The 24,501-nt window shown below is 49.0% G+C and overlaps 1 protein-coding gene across 15 annotated transcripts in view; it reads left to right on the top strand.

Annotated features, from left to right (window-relative positions):
* Positions 1-24,501, top strand: part of TRAK1 (trafficking kinesin protein 1) — a 127,466-nt gene that overhangs the window by 60,357 nt on the left and 42,608 nt on the right. For 12 of the 15 annotated variants that reach the window (XR_006222143.1, XR_006222142.1, XM_042998886.1 and 9 more), the window contains one exon: positions 22,116-22,192. Coding sequence is in view for 13 of the 15 variants with exons in the window: in XM_042998880.1 (XP_042854814.1) it covers positions 22,116-22,192 (77 nt within the window). In the remaining 2 variants the exon portion in view is untranslated. Of the gene's footprint in view, positions 1-6,599; positions 6,714-20,479; positions 20,833-22,115; positions 22,193-24,501 lie in introns of those variants that run through there. The other 3 variants (XM_042998881.1, XM_042998889.1, XM_042998884.1) reach the window with 2 other exon arrangements.

The raw sequence follows: 24,501 nt of genomic DNA, 5'->3' as shown, positions 1-24,501 counted from the left end.
TCAGTGCTGAATGACCGTACCCTTCCCCTTTATCAGTTTTATTTTTTTTTTTAATTTTTTTTAACGTTTATTCATTTTTGAGACAGAGAGAGACAGAGCATGAACAGGGGAGGGTCAGAGAGAGGGGGAGACACAGAATCCGAAACAGGCTCCAGGCTCTGAGCTGTCAGCACAGAGACCGATGCGGGGCTCGAACTCACGGACCGCGAGCTCATGACCTGAGCCGAAGTCAGCTGCTTAACTGACTGAGCCACCCAGGCGCCCCCCCTTTATCAGTTTTAGTTCTGGAATCTTAACACACCATCTTCCTCCCCGCCTCCCCCAACCACACCGCATCACAGGAAGACCCCAAGGGTATAACAAGAGGCATGGGGCAGGGGCTTAGAATGATAAGAAGCTGGAGGGGTTGATTGCCCAGTACCTTAAAGTAAATTTTAGAGATTTCAAACAGCCAGCCCTCAACAAAGTGTAGCTTGGCCTTCGCAGAATTTACCAGATACACCCAGTGCCTACAGCTTAAGCTACAGTGTCAAACGATGTCATGGTGCCTACATTGGATGTGTTCCCCCCTCTGAAACCTGGCATACTATGAAAATCACCCATTTATTTATCTATTAAAAAACTTTTTTTTTTTCTTTTTAAATTTTATTTTAGAAAGAGAGCACACAAGGAGAGTAGGGGCGGGGGGGGGGGGCGGCGGGGAGAGAGAGAGATCTCAAGCAGGCTCCATGCACAGCACAGAGCCTGACGTGGGGCTTGGTCTCACAACCCTGGGATCATGACCTGAACTGAAATCAAGAGTCGGATGCTCAACCAACTGAACCATCCAGGCTCCCCTCATCCTCCTTCTTTTTTTTAATTTCCTTTTTTTTTTTTTAAATTTGAGAGAGAGAGCGAGAGCAGGGGAGAGGGGTAGAGGGAGAGAGAGTCTCAAGAAGGCTCCATGCCCAGTGAGGAGCCCAACACGGGGCTCGATCCCGCAACCCTGGGATCATGATACCCATTTATTTATTTATTTAAAAAAAAATTTTTTTTTTTAACGTTTATTTATTTTTGAGACCGAGAGAGACAGAGCATGAATGGGGGAAGGGCAGAGAGAGAGGGAGACACAGAATCGGAAGCAGGCTCCAGGCTCTGAGCCATCAGTCCAGAGCCCGACGCGGGGCTCGAACTCACAGACCGCGAGATCGTGACCTGAGCTGAAGTCGGATGCTTAACTGACTGAGCCACCCAGGCGCCCCGATACCCATTTATTTAAAAGGAAGATTCTCAGATTTACTCCAGACCCAGAGAGGTCCTGAGAAATCTGAATTTTTAGCACATGCTTTAGGTGGTTCTTTACATCGGGTGTGTGGGAAGCTGTGCCAATGTCAGTGGAGACCATCTGCAGACATAGGGGTCTGGGAAATAATTCTTTAGATCTGTCACAGAATCTTATGTTGTTTCTTGGCTACACTGGTCACTTACGATTTTAAAAACTGTGAGACCCAGGGTGCCTGGGTGGCCCAATCAGTTGTGTGTTTAACTCTTGATTTTGACTCAGGTCATGATCCCAGGGTGGTGGGATTGAGTCCTGCATCGGGCTTCATGCTCAGCAGGGAGCCTGCTGAAGATTCTAAAAAACAAAATAAACCCGTGAGGCCTGTTTCTTTTTTAAAAGGCTTGGGTTCACGTGTGTGTCCTTAAGTTAAAGAGTGTACTTTTGTAATGACTCTAGAAGTAGGTAGAACACCACACAGTGCACGGGCATGGAGTTTCTGCTTGAGGCCTGTTTTGCGCCCCGTATGGCTATGTGGTTTGGGCACATCCTGGGACCCACATCTGTGAGCCCGTCAACCCAGATGGCCCATCTGGCAAGTGGGGACAGCCACACTGACCAGAGCCATTGTGAAGAGTACAAGGAGTGTGAATAAAGGACAGTTGACCCTTGAACATCATAGAGGTTTGGGATGCCGACCCCCTCCCTGCCGCACGATAAAAAAAAAAAATCTGCGTAGAACTTTTGGCTCCTCCAAAACTTAACTACTAGAATAGCCTACCGTTGACTGGTAGCTTTATCAATAACATAAACAGTCGATTAAGGTGTTCTTACAATACAGTAAGCTGGAGAAAAGAAAAGGTTATTAAGAAAATCATTAGGGGGGCGCCTGGGTGGCGCAGTCGGTTAAGCGTCCGACTTCAGCCAGGTCATGATCTCGCGGTCCGTGAGTTCGAGCCCCGCGTCAGGCTCTGGGCTGATGGCTCGGAGCCTGGAGCCTGTTTCCGATTCTGTGTCTCCCTCTCTCTCTGCCCCTCCCCCGTTCATGCTCTGTCTTTCTCTGTCCCAAAAATAAATAAAAAACGTTGAAAAAAAAAAAATTAAAAAAAAAAAAAAGAAAATCATTAGAGAAAATAGATTCACAGCACTGGATTGTATTTATCGAGAAGAAAATCCACGTGTAAGTGGACCCATGCAGTTCAAAACCATGTTGTCCAAGGGTCAACTGTAAAAGCTTTTTGTAAACAGTGATGTACTGGGCCAGTGCTTAATTTTATTTTCTCAGAGATAGTGTAGTTAGTTCTTGCTACAAATCCCTTTCATGGGGCACCTGCGTAGCTCAGTCGGTTGAGCGTTCGACTTGGGCTCAGGTCATGATCTCTCAGTCTGTGAGTTTAAGCCCCACGTTGGGCTCTGTGCCTACAGCTCAGAGCCTGGAGCCTGCTTGGGATTCTGTCTCCCTCTTTCCCTGTCCCTCCCTCACTCACGCACACTCACTGTCTCTCAAAGATAAACATAAAAAAAAAAAAAATCCCTTTCAGAAGGTGAGTGGCATTTTGAACAAGGGTATAGTATCTTGACCATCCGTTTCTTGCTGTACTTTCTTTTGTGACTGTGCACCCTCTCTCCTCACTGAGCAGCATTACAGATGTGAATGTCCGGGCAGGAGGTGGTCTCGCTCATGCTGATCTCATCATGGGGAAACCAGTGGATGGCTGAGGAAGCCTTTCTCTGGGCTTCTTTACTCCATAGTGAAAAGTCCGTGGCAATACACGGGGGCGGTCACATGTGCTCTACTGCTCGGCTTCATTGCAGTGACCTCTAAAATGCCACTCCAAGGTAGGGGTGGCCATTTTGGGAGTAAAGTTTTGCTGGAGATATTTTAGGCATTAACTGAAAAGCTGTTACTAGGGGTGGGGTGCCTGGGTGGCCAAGTCGGCTAAGCATCCACCTCTCGGTTTCAGCTTGGGTCATGATCTCACAGTTTATGAGCTGTCATGGCGGAGCCTGCTTGGGATATATTCATTCTCTCTCTCTCTCTCTCTCTCTCTCTCTCTCTCTGCCCTTCCCTCACTCACACGGTCTCTGTCCCTCTCAAAACAAATAAGAAAAAATTAAAAAAAAAGACTTGACCAGGTTTTTGATGATTTTCTAATGTCCTGCGCTCTGTGTCATACGATGCAAACAGGCCTCTGTGTTTTCATCTTGTGTTTATTGCAGGATGCACCTTTGACAGTGCAGGACGGCTCTTCCCTTTCCAAACAACAACCTTGTGAATGGCTCTTAAAGCGACTTGGGCGGGAAAAAAAAGAATTAAGTGTAAATGCATAACGTAACTGTCAGCTCTTCTCACTGGCTTGAGTAAAGTAGCGGTCATGTCCTTCCCAAGAAGTAGATGCAAGCCCAGAGCCCATGTTTCTCTTACTTATTTTTTTTAATGGCATAAGCGAGGTCCTTGGAGAAGGATCGTCAGTAACCGGCACCCTTAGCCAGGGCCGAGAAATGGAGGGAGGAGGTGCATGGAGCACTGAGAGAAGTCTGCGCTGTGGGTGGCCCTCGGAAGAGGACAAGGACACTCACGGCAGGAGAGTGCCGTGGGGTCAGGCGGGCAGGGGGCTGCAGCAGAGGCACAGGCTATGGAGGCCAGGAAGTGTACAGCCCGCGTCTCGAGACGAAGGGGCACCCTCTGGAGGGCTGGTGTCCAGTAGGACTTGTTGTGACAATGGCAACATTGTGCAGTGCTGTCCAGGATGGCAGCCACTGGCCACGTGTGGCTCTGGAGCACTGGAAACGTGGCTAGCATGACTGAATCTTGAATTTTATTTAATTTTAATCAATTTAAATTTAAATGTAAATAGCGCCAGTGACTTGTGGCCCGTCTCAGGCATGGTGGAGCTTCAGGACAGTGACTTCTGTGATGGTATGTTGAGTAGATCTGAAGAGGGACACTCACAGAAGGATGCCCCTCCACCCTGCAAGAGGGGACACCTTCCACTTACAGCCTTCCTGTCCAGTGTTCCCAGGGAAGGTCCAGAACTCAGTCCCTGCCGCCCTGCCCGGGGCCCCAGTGTCTGCTCCTTGCCTCTGGGACGGCAACACCCTTGCTACGTGACTCTTCTGGGGCTGAGCTCCTGCAGCTTCACATCCAGAGGTCCAGGGTCTCCCACTTGGCACAGGGATTCCTGGGCTTTCTTGCTTTGGCTTTTGGAGAGATTACTCTGTCAGAGAAGATGCTCTTGGGCCCGTGTCTGCCTTTAACCTTGAAATGAACGCAGATGTGGATGAGGTTTGAGAATTCCTTCACATCCCTGCAGGGTGGGGAGGGAGGAGAGATTTGGGGTGGGGGGCGGGGAATATCCTGAAGGACTAAACCCAGGCATATGAGGTGACATGAAGAGTCCAGGATGGTTTTGTGTTCAAAATGCCGTGTCCTAAATGCTTACTATGTAATATGTGTAGACTTGGGCTTCATTTGTTAAAGGTAGCCTAGATTTGAGTTAAAAGCTGAGTATAAGCAACTTGGTTATGAGTCATCACTGAGAGTATTTTCAACTACATGAAATCAGCTTTTGTTTTCATTTACACACACCGTGGCCCAGCACAGTATCCTACACGTCTTATAGTCGGCCTTATATTTGCTGAATGAATAATGCTCCCTCTGTCCCTCCCTCCCTTGCCAGGGTTTCAGACTCACCGTCGTTTGAATTGAATCAGGCCCAATTTGATGCCATTTATTGAGATTAAGTGGCATTTTTTTTTTTCCTGAGCGTGTATCCTCATAAACATTGTGCTGAAAGCTAATGCAGATTTTCAAAATGCGATTTTAAACTCCCTGCCACTGAATTTCTGCTAAGCCTCCTTTTTACAAAGAACACATTTTTAATGTTATAAAATGTAGTAATCATCTTCAGGTTCCAAAATATTAACCAGACAATGCATATGTCTCTAGGGTTTCATTTTTAAATAGCACTTTTGTCATATTCTGATTTTCTATTTCAGGCACTCGTGTGGTCTTAAATTCGTTTTTATGGAGGTAGCGATTCAATGCAGCAGACATTTTTAGCTTACCAAAACAGGATCTTCAGCCTTAAGGATCCAAAGATGAATGAGACCTAGGGCCTGAGCCTGTGCAGAGAATTCTTTATAAAGGTCTTGCCTCTGCTGAAAGCCTCCCTCTTGGTTACCTGGGGGAGGTGAATCGGAGGGAGGTGGAATAGGTCTCCTGATGTGGCTTTTAGGAGCCGGGAGACCTGCCACAGTGTAGCTGGGAGGCAGCTGAAGTCCAGAAATCACAGAATGTGCCGTACTTTTAGATGCCAGCGCTCAGGGCCATCTTCCAGTGGGTTTGATGGAGGGACCTGCCATTTTCACTGTTAAAGGCAAAATTAAGCAGTACAGAGGAATTGGTATTGAGACACACAATTAAACTGGATTCTTCTTCCAGGCAATGTTGTAAGCTATTAGGTTTTAGATTATTTTCCCCCTTATCCCAGCAATTAGAATTTACGGATTTGACTGTGAATATGCAGATTTAGGATGAGAGTGGGGGTTATCAAATGCAGATTTAAAAAGAGCAGATGCAATGTATTATTACCAAAGAAAGATTGAATTAATCTTAAAACAGGTAATGGTTACTGCCATGTGTTTGTTTTTTTTTTTTAATTTTTTTTTTTTCCTTCTGCTAGAAATGAGAATGATCACTTCCTTTCCCATTCAGCACTATGTCAGGCTGTTGTCAAAGTCCGCTGGGTCTCAGCTTCTGGAGCGTGCCCACCAAAAACCTCCCATCTGAGGGCATTGTGCAGTTATTTACCAGGGCAGCTCTTCTTCTAGGGTCCCACCTGTAGACAGGTGCACCTGCTTAAGGCTTTCTTGGTATCACCCTGTGCAGTTGCTGCGAAACTTCCAGGGAGCTACCATTTCCTCACTGCTTCCTGGGGGAGGAGAAGTGGGGAGGGGCATCTGGAGGTGGAGAGCTTGCCTGAGGTCCTCCACCTGCCTGCCCACCTCCCCCTCTGAATCCACAGCACCTGGCACGGTCGCCCTGGGGCAGGCAGGGTATTCCCGTTCTGGCAGGTGCTTCTCCCTCTCCTGCCCCCACCCTGTCCCTCCTCTCTGCTCCTGGGAACCACCCCCTTCCGGGTCTGTCCTGGGTGACGCTGGGCCAATGGCCCTGTGTACACCCTCCACTCTAGCTCAGCCAGGGCACGTCCTCAGCCCCGTCCAGGGCCCAGCGTGTGCCCCAGGGGCCCGGGCTCCAATGGCTCCTCTGGGCAGACAGCTGGGAGCTCCCCCAAGAACAGCCCCTTAGGGCAATGTTTTGGCTTTGGGGTGACTTCAGCAATGTCCCTGAGAGACGTGGGAAGGGAAGAAGAGTGTTTTGAGTACGACTACCAAGATGAAGAGAGGAAGCCCACCAGCGAGCGGCATGAAAGCCTGGACCTCTTGGAAGAGGGTAAATTCGTACTTTGTTCAAACTGACCCTTTCCCTGTTAGTGTCTAAGTACGCCTGGCTGTTTCACTGATCTCACAGCACTCTTTTATTTCCCTATTGAGGTATAACTTCAAGCACACAGATCTTACGTCGGTGGATGGCTTGTGATGACCCCCTTGTAAAACCACATGTCGTACGTCTGGCACCCTGGGAAAGCCCCTTGTGCCCCAGGAGGGAGACCATTGTCCCGAGTTCTATGACCTGAGATTTATTTTGCTCCTTTGTTCTTGATCTAGACAGATGGAATCAAACAGGGTGCATTATTTTGACTGGTTCCTGTTGCTTGACTGATTCATACATGTTGTTGCAAATATCAGTTAGTTGTCTTTTTGCTTTGTGTGTATATGTGTGTATGTGTGTGTGTGTGTATGTGTGGCATTCCAGTACTCTGCTTTAAGAGTTTTGGTTGTTTTCTTGTGACTGAACAGGTTTTGGTAAATTAGCAAGAGACTGAGTCATTATTATTTAAAAAAAAATTTTTTTTAAAAACATTTGTTTATTTTTGAGAGAGAGAGAGTGCGAGTTGGGGAGGGGCAGAGAGAGAGGGAGACACAGAATCCAAAGCAGACTCCAGGCTCTGAGCTATCAGCACAGAGCCCAACACAGGGCTCGAACTCACGAACAGTAAGATCATGAGTGACCTGAGCCGAAGTCGGAGGCTCAACCGACTAAGCCACCCAGGCGCCCTGAGACTGAGTCATTATTAAATAAAGTATGTTTTTGTGCTGGTGTTGCTTATCTTTAAAAAGTCATTAATCACTGATTTGAAACAGGGATTTTTTTTTTTTTTTAATTTAGGATTCTTTCAAATGGAAAAGTACAAGGCTGACTTTGAAGTCACCTGGGGACCCACCTTCGGGCTCTGTTAGAGGGACACTGGTTCTGGAGAAGTGAGGGTGTTAATTCAATGAGAAGCCCAGATGCTCAGTGGGAGTTTCCTAGTTGGGCTTTCTGGGGCTTTTGCCCGCAGTGCAGAGAAAGGGATTTTGGGGGTGCAGCAGAATGTTTAAACAGTGACTGCATGTATGTTCTTTAGGTCTTGAGGAAAAACAGTCTGAATACCTTTACAAAGTTCTGCTCTGAAATAGGGGCGCCTGGGTGGCTCAGTCTGTTGAGCGTCCAGCTTCAGCTCAGGTCATGATCTCACAGTTGATGAGTTCAAGCCCCGTGTCGGGCTCTGTGCTGACAGCTCAGAGCCTGGAGCCTGCTTCGGATTCTGTGTCTCCCTTTCTCTGCCTCTCTCCTGCTCATGCTCTCTCTCTGTCTCAAAAACAAAGATAAACATTAAAAAAATTTTTTTTAAGTTATTTATAATTGACCTTATCAGAAGTGTTTTCGTTTGAGAAAAACATTCTGTCCTAAAAACAGTAACATTTTACCACAGGACAGTTAAAAGCTTTAAATTGGAGAAAGCGGGGGAAGGGAAGAGCTGGCAGAGAGATGGGGGTCTCCAAGCTGAGGCCTCAAACCCCGCCTGGCCCTTTCACGAAGGAGCTGGTATAGGAATGGCCGGCCGATGGGGACTGTGCATTAGTCAGCTTCCTGCAAGTACTCAGGAAAAAGGCATCCACCTGCTCTCATAGAGCTAGGGCCAGCCCAGGTTTCCCTGGATCAGCTGGTGTCCCTTCCAGCCCCCGTGTCCCCACATCACCTGGGAGCCTGTTGGAAATGCAGATGCTCAGGCCCCAGACCCACCGAGTCAAAACCCACCTTTTAACGAGATCTTCAGGGGATTCCTGTGCATATGAAAATATGAGATGAGCAGTTGCCATAAGCAGAGTAAGATGAGTTTAGAAACCAGTCACAGAACCATATGATTCTAAATTAAAGGCTATACAAGATTCTGGAACAGTGTCTTAGAGCCTAGTCAAGAGAAGAAAACATTTTGTGTTGTATATATTTCATCTATCCCTATTTTAAACTTGAAGAAAAAAACTGGGAGCCAGATGATGGTGATGAGAGCCAGTGTTTATTGTGCTCTTACTACGTGCCAGGCACTGTTCTGAGTACTTCGTGTGGATTTGTGCATTTGATCCTTCAAACAGCCAGATCAGAGGTTAAGTGCTATTATCATTTCCATTTCACAGGCTTGTAAGAGGAAACTTAAGTTAACTTGTCCAGAGTCACAGAGCTAGTAAGTGGTTTCAGCCTATGTAGAACAACTCAAGAGCCCTCTGCTCTTAAATCACGATGATAGCAGTTCTCAAAGTGGGGCCCCCCCACCCAGTAGCACCAGCATCACCCAGGATTGTGTTAGAAATGCACATTCTGGGGCCCTGCCCCAGACCTGCTGAGCCAGGCTCTCTGGGGTGGGGCCCAGCAGACTGGGTTTTAACGTGCCCTCTGGCTGATTCCAACGCACATTGTCCCACACATTGTCCCGTGCTGGTCTACATTTCAGAGATAACCGTGGGTGTTGGTTGGCCACCCCCTCGGGAGTTTCCCAGGCGTAATCTGAAACCTCCTTGGGCAGGGAGAGGTGAAGGAGGAGGCCGGCCACTCCAGCTCTGTAGGTGGCAGTTCAGTAAGCAGAGGGAACCCACGTAAGGACGAGGCTTGTCCTGGGCGGGCAGCAGCAAGACTGGATCTGTGCAGCCACCTGCCAAACCTTAAAAGTGTGTTTAGAAAGAGGCCCTAACTGGGTACGGCCACGTTGGCCGCTAGGGTGTTCGCAGCCCATCGCCATCTCAAGGCTGTGTCCTTGGCGCAGCCTCTGGGAGCGGGAAAGGCCAGCAGAACCCACATTCCAAGGAGGGTTTGGGGAGGCTCCAAGTGGCCGACTCCCGCTCACAGGTCAACTGGAGGTTGCATCTTTTTGTTGACATCCCCCAACACAGGGTCCCTACTCTATGATCACATTTGAGAGGGGCACTGCTTTGTATTTGGCATCTTAGGATAGACTTACATTCTCTTTTGTTTTTTCCCTTCCCATCGCCTTCCTTTCTTCAATAAAATGTTTAGCTGTCCTGTAAGGGGGGAGGGGGTGACGTGTTCATAGTAATTTTAGGACAGTAAGCTCGAAAGAAAGACACTTTATAGCCAGTGTGCTCAGTTTTCTTCGTCAGAGAAAATTCATGAGACTGGCTCCTGGCCTGAAGGAAGTCTGGAGCATAGGTTGGAAGATAGAGGTTTGTTTTGGAAGATTTGGTTTCTGTGGCCAGTCCTGTGTCCCAGAGCAAGCCCGGCGCTGGGCAGGACCCTGCTTTTCTCCGACATTGTCTTGAGTTCATGGGCCAGCAAGTCCCGTGTATGGAAGAGAAATGCTCTTGAATAATGAAATTATGTGCAGGACGTGGACGTGACTGCGTTCCCTGGATTCTGAGCTGGTTTAGGTGCCTTTCTTCCCTGTTGACTGATGTCAAAGAGGTGATTTTGGCTGACCACTGAAGGACAGAATCAGTATTTGGGTTGCTCTGATAGCTGTGAATACATGAGACATGTGTTTTCTCCCAGTCACCTTGTGGGGGTGATGGGTACTTTGTAATGTCACCCTCTCACCTTCAAAGCAGCCTTTGCAATGAGTGCTATTCCCATTTGCAGTCAAAGCGACTGAGGCTCAGCTCGGCTGTCCCTGTCCAGAATTCTACCGCCGTCACCCTGCCTGGGGTCTACCTTCCACTGCACCCAGGCACGAGGTGCTGATGGGGTCGAAGGCCCCTTCTGGCCGTTCTAACCCACGAAGTGGGTGCTCACAGGGAGGCGGGGCTCCCAGGAGAAGCAGCTGTGAGAGGCTGTTTGGCTCTTACCGTCCTCAGGGAGAGAAAGTGTCTGGGCTCTGTGTCTTCTGGCCACCGAGAACTTGCACAGTGCAGACACAGAACTGACCTCAAGCAGTTTCGTCCCGTGTGGCGGTCTTGGAGCAGGGCCCTGCTTGTTTGCCCCAGCCCCCTCTGCTCCGTGTGAGGTCAGGCAGGAAGCCGGTCTCGGTGCTGCTGGGAGTGAAGGGCACTGGCACCAGCATCAGGAGGAAACTGACAAAGATGAACTTCGGTGGTCGCTTCCTTGTGGTTTGCTGTGTGGCAGATTCCCACCGCTTTCTCGAGGGCATGCCTCGGGAAGCCTGACCTCATGATTTTTCCTCACCCGGACACTCCTGAGGCTGTTACCCGACTGCAAGATTCCCTCCCCGATTCCTGGCAGGCAGCAGGATTCGGAAAGAGCACATGGAATTCTCTGGGGGTTACCGAGTGCTCTCGTAGCAGGTTTTGGTTTTCTGAGCCCGCAGGCTGCAGGAGAGCAAGTGTCCTGTCCTCAGAGGTGGCTCCTGGTGGCCAGGGTGTGAGTGGCCACGTCGGTCTTTTGCACAAAGGGCCATTTTCAGGTGATGAGCACTAACCAGAAATTATCATCTGGAAAAGCAGAGATGGAGAAACACCAGTTGGCAGTGGGAACCTACCTGGAACTTGGTGGAGAGCCTGGGGCCCGCGTGACTGTGCATAGCTGCACCCTGCTGGGTCATTCAAGTTCTTCGGCTGGGCCCAAGGTGAAGCCTGAGAGGCAGCACAGACAGCGGATTCCTCCAGTTTGAGGAGGAAATCGCGGGCTGCTGGCGGAGGGCCAGGCTGCGTGGAGAATGGCTGAGGCGGGGAGGCGGGGAAGGTGTGTGATGTCTGCCCTGGAGAAGGAGCTGTCAGGGTCCCGCCTTGGTGGGTGGGTGGGTGGGTGTGTGTGTGTGTGTGTGTGTGTGTGTGTGTGTGTGTGTGTTGACACGGTGTGGCCAGCAGCACACGAGGGCACTATGCAGGACTCTCTCCTGTAGGGTTACGATCAGGAAGGAGGTGACCCGGCTTATCAGTCCTGGCCTCAGCACTGTGTGCTCGTGGTGTTGATTACCTGGGTCTCCAGCCTGGGGTTTGGTTGTTGGTATCCATGGCTACCCCACGCAGGCCTCCAGTGATGTCAGTTGCTCAGGGTGGTTCTCTTACTGGAGTGCAGGTACCCGCATAGCCCCAGGGCTGGCCACGGGCAAGGTTCACCCAGAGCCTTTGTTATTTTGGGGTCCTCTTGCTGCTCTGCCCACTTCTGGCACCTGCCCCCTTCCCCCTTGCCGCCCCGTCTTCTCGTATCCAAACTCCCAACGGCATCTCTCACTTGGCCCTTCCTGCTTGCTCCTCTGTATTCTAATTTATGTGTGCATCTTACCAGCTCAGCTTGACAGTGGGAGTCATGTATTTACTCAGGAGACAGTGGCTAAGAGTGCCAACTTGGGGGTCAGACTGATCAGGCCCTCCCATAATAGCCCTGTGACCTTGGGCAACGTGGACGGCCGACAGTAATACTTTTCTCCTAGGATGAATGTAAACACTGAAGGAGATGATAGCCATCCCACACTTGGCAGAGTGCCAGCACGTGGTGAGCAGTCATAATTGGCGATCAGCAAGCAAGCCCTCTTTAGATCTCCTGATCACGAACGGCCACCGTAGATCAACACTGAGTGTTCCGGTCTAGGGCGGGGTGGCTGTTTATGGCCTCTAATAGACCAGGCCCAAGTCCTTGGTTATGTCCTTGGACAAGCCACTTGGCCTCTCCCTGTCTGGTGTGTTAAATGTGGCTCATACTGGTGTCATGGAGCTGTTCTTGGTTTTAAGTAAATAATGTTTGTAAAATGACCAGGGTGGCGGCTGGCATGACAAATATACTCAAGACTCATTTCCTTTCTCCTTCGCTGCCTCTTCAGTAACCTGCCACAGTGCTCTGCTCTCAGCCCACCTCGGAAGGGGATGTGAGCCAATAACAGAGTCACACTAAAATTTCAGTTAATGATGCTGGTGAGCAGTTAAATGTCGCCACAGCTGTACGATCAGGTCTCTGCTCTTGGCAGTGCTGTCCCTCTCCCACCTCCCAGTGCGCAGACCGGGCTCCACGCGGGCGCAGGCAGTGGCCGAACCGACTGCTGTTGTAGTGGGCTGGCCTCTGCCACCACACTGTCCCGGAGGCCGCCTCAGTGGCCGCCGTGGCAAACCAGCACCTGTTCACCCAGGTGTCCGTTTGCTTCCGGCTGGAGACCACAGCTACTTACCAGTTGATGCCTTTCCTTTGAACACAGCTTCTTTCTTAGCAATCTCCCACCTCGTCATCGCTTTGTGTTACTTTAGACTTGAGATGGCCCTTTTCCAGATGGCTTCTTCCCTCCACCCCTCAAAAGCTGGGAGGAAAAGGGAGGTGACTCTCTGGGACATTTGCTTATTTGGGGGTGATAAGCTCTCCACCAGGGTTTCATGTTTTCACCTCTCTCTGGGGTGTCGGTTAGACGTGAGCCTTTCTTTCCCAAGACTGGTCTGTGAGAATACAAAATCTTCCCTTTTTTTGAGTACCAATTATGTGTTGGGCCCCAAATAAGACTCTGCTGCCTTCATGTGCCTTACATAACCCAGGTAGGCGGGGGCATGGGACTTTTGTAAGAATTACATGTGGGGCGCCTGGGTGGCCCAGTTGGTTAAGTGTCCGACTTCGGCTCAGGTCATGATCTCATAGTCTGTGAGTTCAAGCCCTGTGTTGGGCTCTTGTGCTGACAGCTCAGAGCCTGGAGCCTGCTTCGGATTCTGTCTCCTCTCCCTGCCCGTACCCCACTCGCACTCTGTCTCTTTCTCTCTCAAAACGAAATAAGCATTAAAAAAAAAAAAAAAAAAAGAATAACATTCATTATGGCTCTAGCCATTTTTGATGGGTGGGTCCTCACCCTGTTCTTCCACACCCTCTACAAGGGCTGTGTCAAAATAGTTCTTTTTTAAACCAAATAACGTGTGTCTTCTGGGTCGTAGTGGTTAACCCACTTGGGCTGATTGTGAAGGTGGATATTGAAGGACAACAGCTAAGCCCGGGCTGAGGCTGTCCTTTGGGAAAAGGATGGACGTGTCATGCCTGGGAGGAGACTCCAGAGTCACCCTTTTCAAAAACCGGAGAGAGGCGGCTCTTGGTTTACCTACAGATGTGTACTATCTGAGCACATTTTAGTGACGGTTCTCTAACTGAAAATAACCTAGTCTCTGTGGGGTGCACTGGTACGTTTGTGTGCCTTTTATCAGGGCTCATTCTGAAGTGGGTGATCGCTCCTCCTGAACAGTTTTGCTGTCTGAGAACCCCACTGTGGTCTGAGGAAGGCTCAGTCAGGGACCGAGATAACAAGACAGTGCCTCTGCAATGCCATATCATGGGGCAGCGGTTGGGGTACAGTAAATGTAGCCCCTGAATGCTTGTTTGAGTGTCGTTTGCTAACTTAAAGCCTTGAGGTACAACCTGCTGCCATAAAATTCAGCTCTTTTAACTGGACAGTGTAATGACTTTTAGTGAATTCCGAGTTGTACGACCGTCACCATAGTTTAGTTTTATTTATTTAGTCTTTTAGAGAGCGAGGGAGAGAGAGTGCACATGCATGCTGTAGCGAGGGACGTAGAGAGAGAGAGAGAGAGAGAGAGAGAGAGAGAGAGAATATCTTAAGCAGGCTCCGTGCTTAGTGTGGAGCCCAACGCAGGGCTCCATCCCACGACCCTGGGATCATGACCTGAGCCAGAATCAAGAGTCGGACACTCAACTGACTGAGCCACCCAGGTGCCCCCACCACAGTTCAGTTTTAGAACATTTGTATCCCCTCCCTGTGTGAGCTCCCTCACCCCTGTTCACAGCTAATCCCATCCCCACTCCCAGCCCCCAGCAGCCACTTACCTGCTCTCTAATCGGCCCGTATCGGGTACTGAATAGGAATGGGATCCCACAGAGTATGGTCTTTTGTGCCTGGCCGCTTCTGAGCATCAAGTTTTTGAGGTTCCTCCACATTGCAGCGTGTATCAGTACTTATTTATTCATTTAGAGAAAGTTTCTTTGTTTATTTAGAGAGAGGGGTGTTAGTGTGCAAGAGAGGGGGAGAGAGAGAATCCCAAGCGGGCTCTGAACCGGCAGTGCGAAGCCTGACGCGGAGCTCGATGCGACGCACGATGAGATCATGACCTGAGCTGAAATCGGGAGTCAGACCCTGAGCCAGTTGAGCCACCCAGGCACCCCAATGCTTCGTTCCTTTTTACAGACTGCACAGACATACCCCATCTCGTGTATCCGTTCACCAGTAGAGAGTCATTTGTGTGTTTCCACGTTCTGGCTTATAACGGGGAATGCTGCTGCGAACATTCGTGTACAAGTTTTGGGTGGACATAGGTTTTTATTTCTCTTGGGTAGAGGCCTAGGGGAATTTTTTTTTTTTGAGAGAGAGTGAGAGAGTGCAGGCAGGGAAGGGGCAGAGAGAGAGGAAGACATAGAATCCGAAGCAGGCTGCAGGCTCTGAGCTGTCAGCACAGAGCCCAGCGTGGGGCTCGAATTCACGGACTGTGAGGTCGTGACCTGAGCCGGAAGTCGGAGGCTTAATCGACTGAGCCACCCAGGCGCCCTGAGGCCCAGGGGACGGTTAAAGTCTGTGACCTCAGGCAAGTCCTGTGACTTTCAGAGCCTGAGTTTCGCTGCCAGAAAGTTCGGAGACCCATGCCTCTAGCCCACCCGCCCTGTGTCTGGCCGCGACACGCAGGGATTGCGGCCCTGCGGCTGAGTCAGAACAGCCATTCAGAGATGCCCCCCTTGTCAGAATGCTTTGCCAAGCTGCCCCGTCTGGATGACTGCTAGCCATCTTCCGTGGGAAATCTTCCCAGCAGGAAGACGGGCGTTGGGGAGGGGCAGAAACTCCCCAGATGGAGGAGCAGGAGAGGGACCGTCCCTGCAGAAGGAAACGGGGGCACACCTGGAACCAAGCCAGACATCCGAGAGTGGTGTCATAGGGAGGGCTGAGCCGTGATGGAGAATGGGCATGGGGGCGGCGAGGAGCCGGTATGGGTGGTCCCTGGATGATTTATGTATCGAGGCTGCTGCTTGTGGGCAGTGGCAGAGCTGGTGAGGGTTTTTAAGTGGAGCTTTGACAAATCAAATTCTAAAGCATGTAGACAAAGCTTTAAATAAAGGACGTTTATTCTGTAATGCCTGGAAACTTAGAAGCGGTGGTGACTCATTTAGAATTTCATGGGGATCTTTTCATCTTTGGCTTTCAGGTTCTGAACCTCCCACCCCTTGCCAGGGGCAGGGCAGACAGTAACTAGGTATTAGGTTTACTTCCTAGAGGATCAGGGGCCAAATGTAGGGATGCTTTTTCAACTGACGGCTGCTGTTACCGGTCAGAGAGAGAGAGAGAGGGGGGATAATCCACCGCTTTGTGGACCATGCTTTTCTCTGATACTTGAGTGCCAGCTCCTGTCTCCACTGGGCGTATCGAAAGTTTATTCAATATTGTATGGTTGTTATAATAAATATTACAGAAAATAAAATTTACTTTAAAAAAAAAGCTAGTGCTAAGGTACAGAAGATAAAAGGAGAAATTATCGGGGAAGGGGACTAGAATCGGGTTCTAAAAAAAAGTTGAAAAACAGTGCTCTAGGTAATTAAAGAAATGACCTGTGAATAAGCTAGAACACACGGCCAACCTACCCAAAGGTGCAAATGTAATGGGCAGTCGTGAATATCTTCCCTCCGTTCATGGATGTTGGCTACTTGGTCTTAGTGTTACAAGGGAGCAGTGTCCCCTGAGGTCTTGGGATACACACACACTTATGTATATAGGTGTATAATTTTATATATGTGTGCATTTATGTACGTGTACACCCTCACACATATTTCTATGTGTGCAAAATACTCATTCACTTATTTGCTCCATACGTATGTAAAACTGACATAGGAGAAATGTTCTCAAAATTAGGTTAAGAAATGATGAGAGCAGGGGCGCCTGGGTGGCTCAGTCAGTTAAGCGTCCAACTTCCGGTCACCATCTTGCGGTTTGTGAGTTCGAGCCCCACGTCAGGCTCTGTGCTCACAGCTCAGAGCCTGGAGCCTGCTTCAGATTCTGTGTCTCCCTCTCTCTCTGTCTCTCCCCTGCTCATGCTTTGTCTCTCTCTCTCTCTCAAAAATAAGTAAAAGGTAAAAAAAAAAACTTAAGAAAATGATGAGAGCTAACTGTTGACATACCTTTAGGGGAACCATTTCACCAAAATGCAGCACATAAATGGGAAGTGAGGGCTGCTAACAAGAGTTTCTCCGAGAAGTCTGATAAGGCCAAAATGTCAAGGGGGTCTTGTCAAGCCTGTTAATGTGACGAGAAGACACAGGTTCACAGGTTGTGTGCTGGGACCTTCTTGCCCTCCACTTCATCAGTCAGGCCTCCTGAGTTGTGCCTCTGGCTCCCTGCTCTGGCCGCCCTACTGCCTGCACAGCCTCTGCCCTCTACTCCCGCTCCTGCCCCAGGGCTCCTTCAGATGGCCACTTCCGATCTGTCCCTGGAGAACCGCACCCCCACCCCCACCCCCAGTCCCCAGCCCCATTGTTTTCTTCCCTGTGGGGATTTCTCTTGGGCCTCAGGTCTTTACCCCCGAGCCTCTCACTTGGCTGCATCTCCTTGGCATTAGGCAAGGACTCATTTCTATTCAGGGCCTGCTCTCTGTGGATACTGGGGATTTCTTGGCTGAAGATGGCTGCCAGCATTTATCCTCAAAATCGTTTTGGGCACGGTTTAATTTGCATCAAGTTTGCATTCCTGATTTTCAGCCAGAGCACCCCCGCCTCCCTTCTGATCTGCACCTTCAGTTAGCTGACAACCCAGTGCGGGCCTCCCTGTCTCTGCTCAGCCGGCCCCGGGGCCACTCATTCGAATTTGGCTTCATGATTCTACCTGCCCACCCAAGGATTGGCACTCAACCCTTTTCTCACTGCAGATCAGATTCTTCCTAACCACAGTTTAGTACCTCCAGCTCCCGGGAGGACATTCCTGCTGTGGGCTGTGCACGGCCCTCTGCCTGGCACACACATGATCCCGTGGTGACCTTAGCCGCTGTCCCCTTCGCCAGTGACTGTGCTAGGGCAGCCCCAGCATGCTTCTGAGCTTCTGTCTCACCTGCCTGTCTTGCCCGGGGACCCTAGGCCTAGGAAGTGGAGTGCCTTTGTCCCCTCTGCCCCAGCGAGAAGCCCAGATCCTATCTTTCTGATTTACCACCCACCCTGTCTTCTCTCCTAACTCTCTCAAGAAAAGAGACCACTTCTCTCCACTTTTGCAGCCACTTAGAATTTCCTTGGATTTGTCAACAGCTTTGACCACCTCTACCCCCACCTCCCACCATTTCTCTGTGCTGGAGGGAGAATCGTTCCTGAAATACAGCTTTTATGTAGACACTCCCCCTTTGAGAACCCTCCAGTGGCTTCAGTTGTCCCATTATTAAAGTCCAGAGTCCCTAAAGGGACTTGCCAGGTCTCACACACCCTAGGCCCCTGCCCAGGAATGCCCTGATGGGGAACCTGCCCGTTTTCTGTGTGTCCTGGAAGGGCTAGTCTCCTGCCCTTCTCAGCACAGAGCCTGGTGCACGTTTGGTACACGTTAGTTTGACACTGTTAGAGGTGTCCTAAGTGTCCACTCTATCTGCTTTGCTACTGTTGGTGTATTATACTTCTTTTTCTAGAACTTGGACCCTACTTTTATCACGTTGTTGTAGAGGTTTATGGCTGTCCTTTTTTTTGAACATCGTTTGAGTGGAAGTGGATTGATTGGGTAGTGCTCCCTTGGTCAGAACTGGAGCCTCCATTTGGAATACTGTTCCCGTGGAGAGAGAAACAGGACCGTGGTTTATTGGACATTGAGTATCTAGAAAGCTGCTTGGAAAGTGCAGCCCGTACTTGTCTTACTGTTTAAAGGCCTCACTGGCTATTTTCCCACCTCATTGTTCTCACTCCTGCCCCTCTCATTTCTTGGAAGAGGAAACCGAAGACACAATTACAGGGCTTTTCCAGGGCCTCATGACCTTGGTAGAGTGTCCTATGAAAACCTAAGCCTCGGAGTCCTGGCACCAGAGATCTTTCCCCTATACCACAGATGTTTCTTGCTCTGTTTATGCTTCCAAGAATTGTTGATTTGTGCCAGCCTCAGCCTTGACCTTGGATCCTTTATGGTTCCCCCCCCCAACTTAGTTAGGACAGGAGCCAAATTGGCCTAGGTGCAGTCCTTACCTTACAACCTCATTTGCTGTGACCTCAGTCGGGTCCTTAACTTCTCCCGGCAACAGTTTTCTCATCTGTGGAATAGTCACAACAGCACATACCCTTCAGGGGTGTGGTGAGGCTTAAGGAAAAAGCTCTTTAAATCCCAGACATAGAAGGGACTTTATAAATGTTAACTATTGCCCTTGCTGGGAATCTCGTCTTCGTCTTCCTCTTGTCTTCTCCTTTGTCTTCCCCCTCCCCCTTCCTCCCCCTCCGCTTTCCTCCCCTTCCCCCTCCCCCTCCCCCCCTCCTTCCTCCCCCTCCCTCCTCTGCAACCCCTTCCCCCCTCCCCCTCCTCCCTTTTTTTTTTTTTTTTTTTTTTTTTTGAAATCCACCATTTGCTAGCTGTATGACATCAGAGGAGCTATTTAACCACTCTGGGCTTCTGGTTCCCGTTTGTAAAATGGAGTTAAAGTTCTATCCTGTAGCATTTATTGATAATCCATTAGAGTAGTATTGAACATGGCCTGGCCATAGAAAGTGTGCCCAGTAAGGGTCTGATTTCTCTGCTGCTGCTGTTACTGATTTCTCTTAAAAGTTGCATCAGGGAGGATCCCAGGACCCTATAACTATAGTCGACTGTATATTTTCTGAAAAATATTTTAAGTAATTCTTTTCCTATCAGTGCATGGTCACTACAAAAACAAATTCTTTTTAAAGCACAAAAATTAAAATGTGTAATACCATCTAAATGTCAGTTATTTTTATGGCTATCCTAGTTTTTTTTCTGTGTATTATGAATCAGTACATTTTCTCCCGGTTGGAATTGTACGTATTTTTAAAAACATGACTGGAACAACAGTGCACATACCTTAACAACTCAGGGTCAACAGTGGTTTTTCACTTATGCCTCTGACTTCTGAAGCTGGGAGCTGTCAAAGGCCTGGGGACTTTGGGGAGGTCTCTACCTCACCCTGTAGCCCTGACTGAATGTGAATGGTCACCCCTGCCCTCCTGTCACCATGGGGGCATGGTGACAGTATGTGCTCCGACTGGTTGATGCTAGAGAAAGCCCACCATTCCAGGTTTACATTTATGGGGACAATAGTTAAAGTACATTAAAGCTGTTTAAGATTAGCCTCAGACAAGGGCAACACGAGGGATCTTTGTGGTCATAGATACACAAACCTACACAGGTGATAGAATTGTTAGAGGTTCGTCATTCAGGAGCACGCAAGCACACGTGCACACACAGATGAGCACCAGTTAGTCTGAGGAAATCGGAGTCAGATTCCTGGATTTTATCAATGTCCGTGCCCTGGCTGGAATATCATTTTACCAAATGTTACCCCTGCGGGGAAACGGGGTAAAGGGTATAAGGGATCTCTGTATTATTTCTTGCATCTGCATGTGATTATCTACACGATTCACTACAGTGACCTCAATTCAAAAAATTAGCGTACAAAATGTGAGTGTAATTTCTAATTAATACAATCCCGGAGAAAAAAAAGCAGCGCCGAATCGTGCTCTCTCGTGTTAGGGTGACATGGGGCCAGATTAGTTAAGGTGCAGCCCGGTGTAATTTTCCTCCCCAACAGCAGAGGGCGTGGTCCTCGAAGGCAAGGGGGGGCACTAAGCAGGCCCCCAGTCATAATCCCGGTTTCAGCACAGAGGCCTTTTGTGACTGCGGTGGGGGTGGGGAAGGGGGAAGGGGGTCTGTTTCCAGTCGACCCGGGAGCCGGTGAGGGGGGGGCCTCCTGCATCTTTATCTGAGCGCCCACAGCCCAGCACAGCTGTCCAGCATGAAAACTAACTCCTGTCGGGGCGTAGGAATCTTCACTTAGGGATTTTTCCTGACCCAGGGCTAAGGGAACAGTTTAGAGCAATTTGAGCCGGACTCCACCTCCATCAAATTAAACTCTGGTGTAAACCAACCCTTACAAATCCCCCTAGCCAGGCAGCTCCCCTGGAGGGGAGGAAGGAGAGTTCTGAGGCGAGCCCCGCCCCCGCCCCCCTCGGCTCTCATCAAGTGCAGGGTGAAGGCGGCAGAGGGAGGGGCCCCGCCTCCTGGCTCCGGAAGGCCTTGCTGGTAGGATTTCAGATTTGGAACCAGATTTCGGGGCTCCTTCAGCTAGAAAATCATTCCAACAGATCGGATTCCTCCGAGCCCATTCACGAGGCCGATCTTTACTTGGGTTTGATAAAATATTTAGAGACCTATTGCATTCCAATCGTAGAATCTACTAGCAGTGTTAGGTTGGCTGAGTAACCCACTTAATTTCCAAATGCCTTGCTTGGGCTGCTACTGAATGTGGGTCATTGTGAGAGCTTCGCCAAGTCCTCACCAAGAATTATTTTGTAGAGTCGTCGTTATAAAGAGTTACTATGAGGTTACTTCTTGCAAAAGTGGCAAGTTTATAATTTTTTACACTTGGGTCCTCAACCCATTTACATTCATTCCTTCCTCCCCAGAATAAAGCCTATGCTACCTTCTTGGTGTTTGTCGAATTGCAAATCGATTCCCTGCCATCTATTTAAGTAAAGCAACCCTGAGGTTTTTCCGCAGACTAAAGCATTCTTTCATCACATGACCTTTTTCCCCCCACAGGAGAACAAAGACAGTCAGTTCTAAAGTGGCCTACATACAGCCTCTTATGACCACAGTAAATTATACATATGATGAAATATCACTCTGTGTACGTGTGCGTATTTGTGTATAGCAGTAATAGTCTTTTTGGTGTTGATTAAAGAAGAATCTACTACCCTGGTTTTCGTGGTGTAGAAACTGGTCTCCTAGCCGTAGAATTGAGGGGAGGGGAGGGGAGGAGCTTTGTCATCATGTCATTATCAGCTAAGAGTGTTATTTAATAATTGCACCACCAGCTGCTTTCTGAAGGATCCCACTCTGTCCATGTGGTTGGGTCTCTATGGTTAGTGAGGTCTACACCCTCTCGTTCTGGTAAGTCACACATTGGTGGCTGTGCTGCTGACCCACTTCCGTTTGCTGAGTTTATATGCAGCCAGACCCCTTTCCACTCCAGCGCCTCGTCTGTAGTGTCACCTCTAAGTGTGCACGTGCATGTGAGTGCGCGCGCGCGCGCGCACACACACACACACACACACACACACACACACACACACACAGTGTCAAACCCTTGCAGGATTGGAAGTTACCCCTCTCTCGGTCCTCCTTGGGGCTCTTCCCCGGAAATGAAATCCAATGGTGCCCAGCACAGTGTGGGTTGAACACAGCAAAACCAACAACCCTTTGTGCCCGATCCACAGGCACAATTTGAGGGCCACCTGTTTTGGTGGGTCATTTGTTTGGCCGGTTTGTGATTGTCGTTTCATTGCCACTTTTATTTTTTGCAGTTTTATGTGCTGAAAGAGTTGGCCAGATGACTAAGACGTATAATGACATAGATGCTGTCACTCGGCTTCTTGAGGAGGTAAGTGTTTCCTGGGAGGCAAAGGGCCATTTATGACTGATTAAATTGATTAAAGAATACATTATTGTCTGTCTGAGTGAAGAATTACCAGAATTGGGCCCTCTCAGGGTATAATGCAATGGCTTTACTTTTTGAACTGGTAGCTATGTAAGTCTTTGTAGCTATAACTTTGTACAAGGTATGTTAGGTTTTAAAAGGAATGTATTAAAGATATAAAATAGGACTACTTGCTAGAATAGCCAGTTTAAGATTTTTTAAATTACAAAAAAAAAATTTTAATGTTTATTTTTGAGAGAGAGAGAGAGAGAGAGAGAGAGAGAGAGAATGAATGGGGTTGGGGCAGAGAGAGAGAGGGAGACACAGAATCTGAAGCAGGCTCCAGGCTCTGAGCTGTCAGTGCAGAGCCTAGTGTGGGGCTTGAACTCATAAACCGTGAGATCACGACCTGAACCGAAGTCGGACGCTTAACTGACTGACCCACCCAGGCACCCCAAAGTTTAAGATTTTTTAAAAACCTTTAAACTGTATTGTACTACTATATTTTAAGGGTGTCTAAAAATGTCAGAAAAATACATCATTATCCATATCTATATATTAAAAAAAAAAACACTTCCATCAGGTTAAGGGAATAATATGCAGCATAGAAATAAAATCAGCATGGAAAGAAAAATATAGGAAACTTGCTTAGGGTTGGATGAGTTGCTGGTATTTTAGAGACTGGTTTTCTCAGTTTCTCCTTAGCATTCTGTTGGCAGTTGAGAATCCCGGTGCTGTGCACACCTCTACAAACAGATGAGTAGCATGTGTGGACCCCCATGCCTAGGACCGGCCAGAACACAGTAGGTTCTTAAAAGTATAGGGGCGCCTGGGTGGCTCAGTCAGTTGAGCGGCCGACTTCAGCTCAGGTCATGATCTCACGGTCTGTGAGTTCGAGCCCCGCGTCGGGCTCTGTGCTGACAGCTCGGAGCCTGGAGCCTGTTTCGGATTCTGTGTCTCCCTCTCTCTGACCCTCCCCTGTTCATGCTCTGTCTCTCTCTGTCTCAAAAATAAATAAATGTTAAAAAAAAAAAAATTAAAAAAAAAAAGTATATATTGAATAAGTGCCCAGCTTTAAATGTTACCAGGCCTTCAACGGCACAGGTGCTAACTTAGACCCTCGTTTCTGCTCTGGAACTGGGATTGACTTTGGGTCATGTTCTTATTCATTAGCCCTTCTCCAGGAAAAGAGTAGAATCATGTGGGAAATGCAGAAATCATGGTTGTCATTTTCGGCCGGTCGTGGGACAAGGTTGAACACAGGGCTGAGTGGGAGTGATGGGACCCAGAGTTTTTAGAGGTGTCTTTTTACCCCCGCTTTTTTTTTTTTTTTTATTAAAAAAAAATTTTTTTTTAACATTTATTTTTGAGAGAGAACGTGGAGGAGGGGCAGAGAGAGAGGGAGACACAGAATCTGAAGCAGGATCCAGGCTTTGAGCTGTCAGCACAGAGGCCAACACGGGGCTCAAACTCACAGACCGTGAGGTTGTGACCTGAGCTGAAGTCGGAGACTTAACCGACTGAACCACCTAGGTGCCTCATTTACCCCATTTTTTATGTCTCTCTTCCCCTGTGTTTATTCCCATCTGCATATCCAGTTTTCTCATAGCTGCTCCGAAGCCTGGACTCTGAATTCCCCCCTGAGTTTCTCAGGGCTCACCTGCCCAGCAGCTCGTTCCCCCCCTTCTCCTGCAGTTGGTCCCCCACTAGTGGACCCAGCTGTGTTGAGTGTGGGCAGGAGCTGAGAGCACTTGGCCCCCTGCATGTCACAGCAGTTACCAACTTCTCGGGCCCAAGCAAGTGATGCTAGGTTTTGGGCTGTGTGACAAGGCCTTCTGGTGGCAAGTGGCTGGCATTAGGCACTTGGGGGCCAGCTTGGTTGGCAGCACTGACTTTTTATTCTTTATTTTTTTTTAATGTTTATTTATATTTGAGAGAGAGAGGGAGAGAGAGAGAGAGAATGAACACGAATGGGGGAAGGGCAGAGAGAGAGGGAGACACAGAATTGGAAGCAGGCTCCAGGCTCTGGGCTGTCAGCACAGAGCCCGATGTGGGGCTCAAACTCCTGAACCTCAAGAGAAGACCTGAGTTGAAGTTGGACACGTAACTGAGCCACCCAGGCGCCCCATAATTTTTTGTAACGTTTATTTTATTTTTGAGAGAGAGCACAAGTGGGGGAGGGGCAGAGAGACAAGGGGACAGGGATCCAAAGCAGGCTGTGTGCTGACAGCACAGAGCCCGATACGGGGCTCAAACTCACAAACTGTGAGATC

The sequence above is a fragment of the Panthera tigris genome, chromosome C2, assembly GCF_018350195.1.
Source record: "Panthera tigris isolate Pti1 chromosome C2, P.tigris_Pti1_mat1.1, whole genome shotgun sequence".
NCBI classification, from domain to species: Eukaryota; Metazoa; Chordata; class Mammalia; order Carnivora; family Felidae; genus Panthera; species Panthera tigris.
The sequence above is the reverse complement of the archived record's forward strand: the minus strand, read 5'-3'. Positions and strand labels throughout refer to the sequence as shown.